The sequence below is a fragment of the Nanorana parkeri genome, unplaced genomic scaffold (assembly GCF_000935625.1).
Source record: "Nanorana parkeri isolate BGI_ZX_2015 unplaced genomic scaffold, ASM93562v1 scaffold554, whole genome shotgun sequence".
NCBI lineage: Eukaryota > Metazoa > Chordata > Amphibia > Anura > Dicroglossidae > Nanorana > Nanorana parkeri.
This window is the reverse complement of record NW_017306822.1, coordinates 104,547-108,540: the sequence shown is the minus strand read 5'-3', so window position 1 is coordinate 108,540 and position 3,994 is coordinate 104,547. Positions and strand designations below refer to the sequence as shown.

The window sequence follows — 3,994 nt, the reverse complement described above, 5'->3', positions numbered from 1 at the left end:
ATATATATATATATATTTTTTTTTGCCCCTAGAGAAAAAAGATCATTTAAGCCTTGCAGTGAGGGGGTGGCCCCACTGCAATGGTTAACCTTTCAAATTCCTGGAGAGCTTCTTTTAAGCTGCTTCCTCGGAGTTCAGCTTTAAGCATATTAATATTAGCATGTAAGGCAAATTACTATCTCAGGAACAGATAATCCAGTCAAGAAAAGGAAAACTGAGTCATCACTCACCCAGGTACTCTTCCCGTGCTGTCACAGAAAGATCGTAATGATCACAGTCCTTTTTGGCATGAACAGAATAATATGATTGTATAATCTAGAGAGAGAATTAGAAGGTGAGTGATAACGGATCAAACCAGGACTAAATCGAATCTAACATTATTTCACAATTATGCATTCTTAAAGTCCATCTCCAGGTTAAATTGGCAACACCCCAATCCTCCTTCCAACTCACCCATCCCTCTCCTAGAAAGTCACACTTTAATAACAAAAACCCGATTCTGTTGTGTCACCTTATTCCGGTCATCCACCACTGCAATCCTAGTCTCCTAGTGACTGGTCTAGGCACCATGCCACCACTGGAGACTTTAGGATCTTGTAAAGACCTTGCCGATAAACCCAAAGGGAGGTGTCTACCCTCTCCCCAAAAAGCCCCCCCAACCCCACCCCTGTTAATACATTATATTTTCCCATATAGTGTTTAGACCCATCAGGTGAAGTTCTTCCTCCTGGTGCTGCTTATGTAATGAAAGGTGAGCAGTGTTCAGTCCAGGGGCACTGTGAGTCCAGGCTGTGTAATGATGCACCTCTAGTGTTCCAGGCTCACATCAAGTGGGGTAAATTACGCCGCCATCATCATCATCAAAACAGGAGAAGAGGATCGGTGGATGGAAATAGGAGCAGTGAGTCTATGGGGGGCAGCTGTTTTTATTTTTTAACCACTGCCAGGGGAATCGATTAAAAAAAAAAATCTGCAGTTCCATCTCACATGCATAGTAGGAAAAGCTGCATCTGACATTGTCCTAAAGTTTAAAGTTGATCGCACAAAATCTGTTAAAGAGCAACTCCGGCCTCTGTGCTTTCTGCCTTGCATAGAGAGCCCATTTCCTACATTCAGGCCCACCTAAACAATATGTTATGCTTTTTTAACTTTTTTTTTTAATGTCTTCTGGCTGGTCATTTGATGTGCTAGGACCTCTTCGGTTTTTGCCTGGCAGTGGGCGATGATGGACATAACATCAGCACCGCTCTATTCATTAATAGAATTTGAGTGCAGGGCACTGTTGGTAGGGGCAGGACCACGAGGCCCTGTACTCACAGTCTTTCCTTAGTCTCCCTAGTTAAATGATGCTGGGTGTCATTTAACCCAGAAGACTTAGGACATCTTGCGGCAGAGAAGAGGTACTGTAAGGGACAGCTCTGGGTTGAAGGTAAGTATTGCAGGCAGCTGCATTTTTCTCAACCTCCAGGAGGACAGATAAAAAACAAAGAGCCTGTAGTTGGACTGTAACTTTTTTATGACATTAACAGAAACAATTCCCTATGTAGACTATGCTAACTGGGAGAAAATTATGAACAATTCACCCATATCTGCCACTAAGAGTAATGGCCAATAGAAGTATTCCAACTTACTGTTAAAGTTGCCAGTCCTTTCCCTTTTGCAGTTATGATACAGTCTTCTTGAACAGACATCTGTGGGGACATTGACAGATCTTTACATCAAAATTATAACTAAAATAAACTTATATTTGATGCAGTCTCTCAATAGCATTGGCAAAGCAATTTTGTTTTTGTAAATCCTACCAGATATTCTGTAAGTAAATCTGTTATTTTTGTACTTCCTGTAATAGGGTGACAATACTGTTTGTTCTGCAGTGAAATTAAGTATTGTCATGAAGGGCCTTGCATTCCCATTAAAGTATAAGGAATGTAAAACCTGCTTGAATTAGGTCATATATTAGGTCAGAAGAACTTCAATGGCAGGTCTGTGCATCTCAAACTGATGCCATTCACACAAGCCCAAAGCTTATTGAGACTGGCCATAATAAAAGAAGTTAGCCACACCCTCCTGCTGTTATGATGGGCTCTCAACCGGAAAACAGAGTTGTCCTGTTGTGTTCCACCATTCCACAGCCATAGTCCTGGCCCCACACCACCATCTTCTTCTGTGATGTCATTGAGATCTGGCTTCCCATGACACTTTGGCAGGTCTGCCCCCACCCTCCCGGTCACTGTAAGTCCCTGCTTCTGCAGCCTACTGAAATACAAACCCCAGAAATGTAGGTATTTTGAAACAGTCGGTTTATAATGCCGCCTACAAATGCTTTGCATACTGGCAAACAGAAAAACATTTTGAAGGCCGCCCTCTAACATTCATGCCTAAGTTTTGTGAGCAAGCAGATTATAGGGCCAATAAACACAGAGGGACAAGACCTGTGTCCCTCAATGTTTTGCGGTATGCACAAAAATTTTAGTTAGTTATTTTATCGTCCACTGAGGGACAGAGGAATTCAAGAATTCTGAAACAGTTGGAATGTGCAAAAGCTGTCCAACTGAGGGGTGGGCAACACTCCTGCCCTGATGGAGGCAGGAGCCATCTGCAAGAACTAGAATCTGAACCAGAAGAGGTGCATTTTCCTGCTAACAACCCAGGGGATGCCACAGAGCATCAACCTGATTCTCAGACTAGGACAAGGATCACTTACAAAGATAACAACTACTTCAAAGGGCACAGAGTTTGCACCAGCAGAAGCTGTGAGCCACAGCAACCACCAGCAGGTGAAGTAACCACCTGAATGGGGAGAAAAGATCAACAGCAAGAACAGTAAATAAAGGGAATACAGCTTTAAAATAGATCCCTAAGCAAAAATTGGACGACAGGTCTACAAGGTAATATCAGCCAGTCCAAGGATGACAAAAGGCCCAGGGCATAACTTCTGACCTTTAGGTATCAGGGAAGAAGGCTTTATATAGATGAAGAGATGTCTAGGACACCCATCCAATCTTGTATGAGATACTCGATATAAAGAACTGTCTAGCATAATACACCAAGGGCATAGTCAGGGACCTCGGGAGGTGGAGACAATGTAAATGAAACTACTCTAAGTCAGACAGACTGACAAAACAAGGGGGAAAAAAAAGGAGTGAGGAGACAACCACCTCGTAATGATGCAACAATACCGGAAAACAGTAGAACAAGCAGTTGTGACCACGAGGACTCCTATGGCATCACTAGAACCTGGCAGGGAAAACTCCCTGGAGGGCCTGTCTACCTAATTCAAGACATGGGAGTACAAGACCTGCCCTGATCCAGCAAAGTGTCCACAGCCAAAGAACAAAGGGGAGGAACCTTAGCCAGAAAGCTATGAATGAGGAAGTTCAGCGGAGTTTGTGAATCAGCCACAGTAGGAGAACTTGACGCCAAATAATCTGAATCCTACGGGGGTGTCTGCGGTAGGTTTATAGCATGAGCTGTCTGCTTATAATCTAAGGAAACACCAACTGTGGTTTCTTCCTGATGTGCAAGAGATAAAGCATGCCCAACTGCACACAACTTTGTCCCCATAATCTAGAATACAGAATAGACAGAGTCCCAAAAGTTAAAAAAAGGTGCCTCTAAAAGGAACTGTGTGGTTGAGATTAACACCCTTAATATCATCCAGCATGGAAGCCAGGTCACTTGCCTTGTCACAGGGAGAATTCCCAAGCCTTTCCGTAGATGAAGGTCTTGCAGGACCAATGTGATGGCCAATAAAGTGTATGTCATGGGACTTACTCTCAATGGGACCCCCAAAGAAGCAGGCATTGACTGCTCTGGGAACCTGACTCCATTCCAAAATATAATAGTCCTGACACAGGCGTTCTCTCACGATGAGGGAGAGGAACTATTCCACAGACCCTAAGAGACTAAGGGCACATACCAAGGACCATTAAATCCATTGGGACTGCCTGTGCATCTAGCCTCAACACTAGACTCCCAGATACCAAGGGGGGGG

General features: G+C 43.7%; 1 protein-coding gene across 1 annotated transcript in view; it reads right to left on the bottom strand.

Moving 5' to 3' along the window:
* Nucleotides 1-3,994, bottom strand: part of LOC108791480 (cobra venom factor-like) — an 8,753-nt gene that overhangs the window by 390 nt on the left and 4,369 nt on the right. Inside the window, exons 4-5 of the mRNA XM_018561983.1 lie at nucleotides 1,632-1,691; nucleotides 231-315 (exon numbers count right to left, since the gene is read on the bottom strand). Of these exons, the coding sequence (XP_018417485.1) occupies nucleotides 231-315; nucleotides 1,632-1,691 (145 nt within the window). The remainder of the gene's footprint in view (nucleotides 1-230; nucleotides 316-1,631; nucleotides 1,692-3,994) is intronic.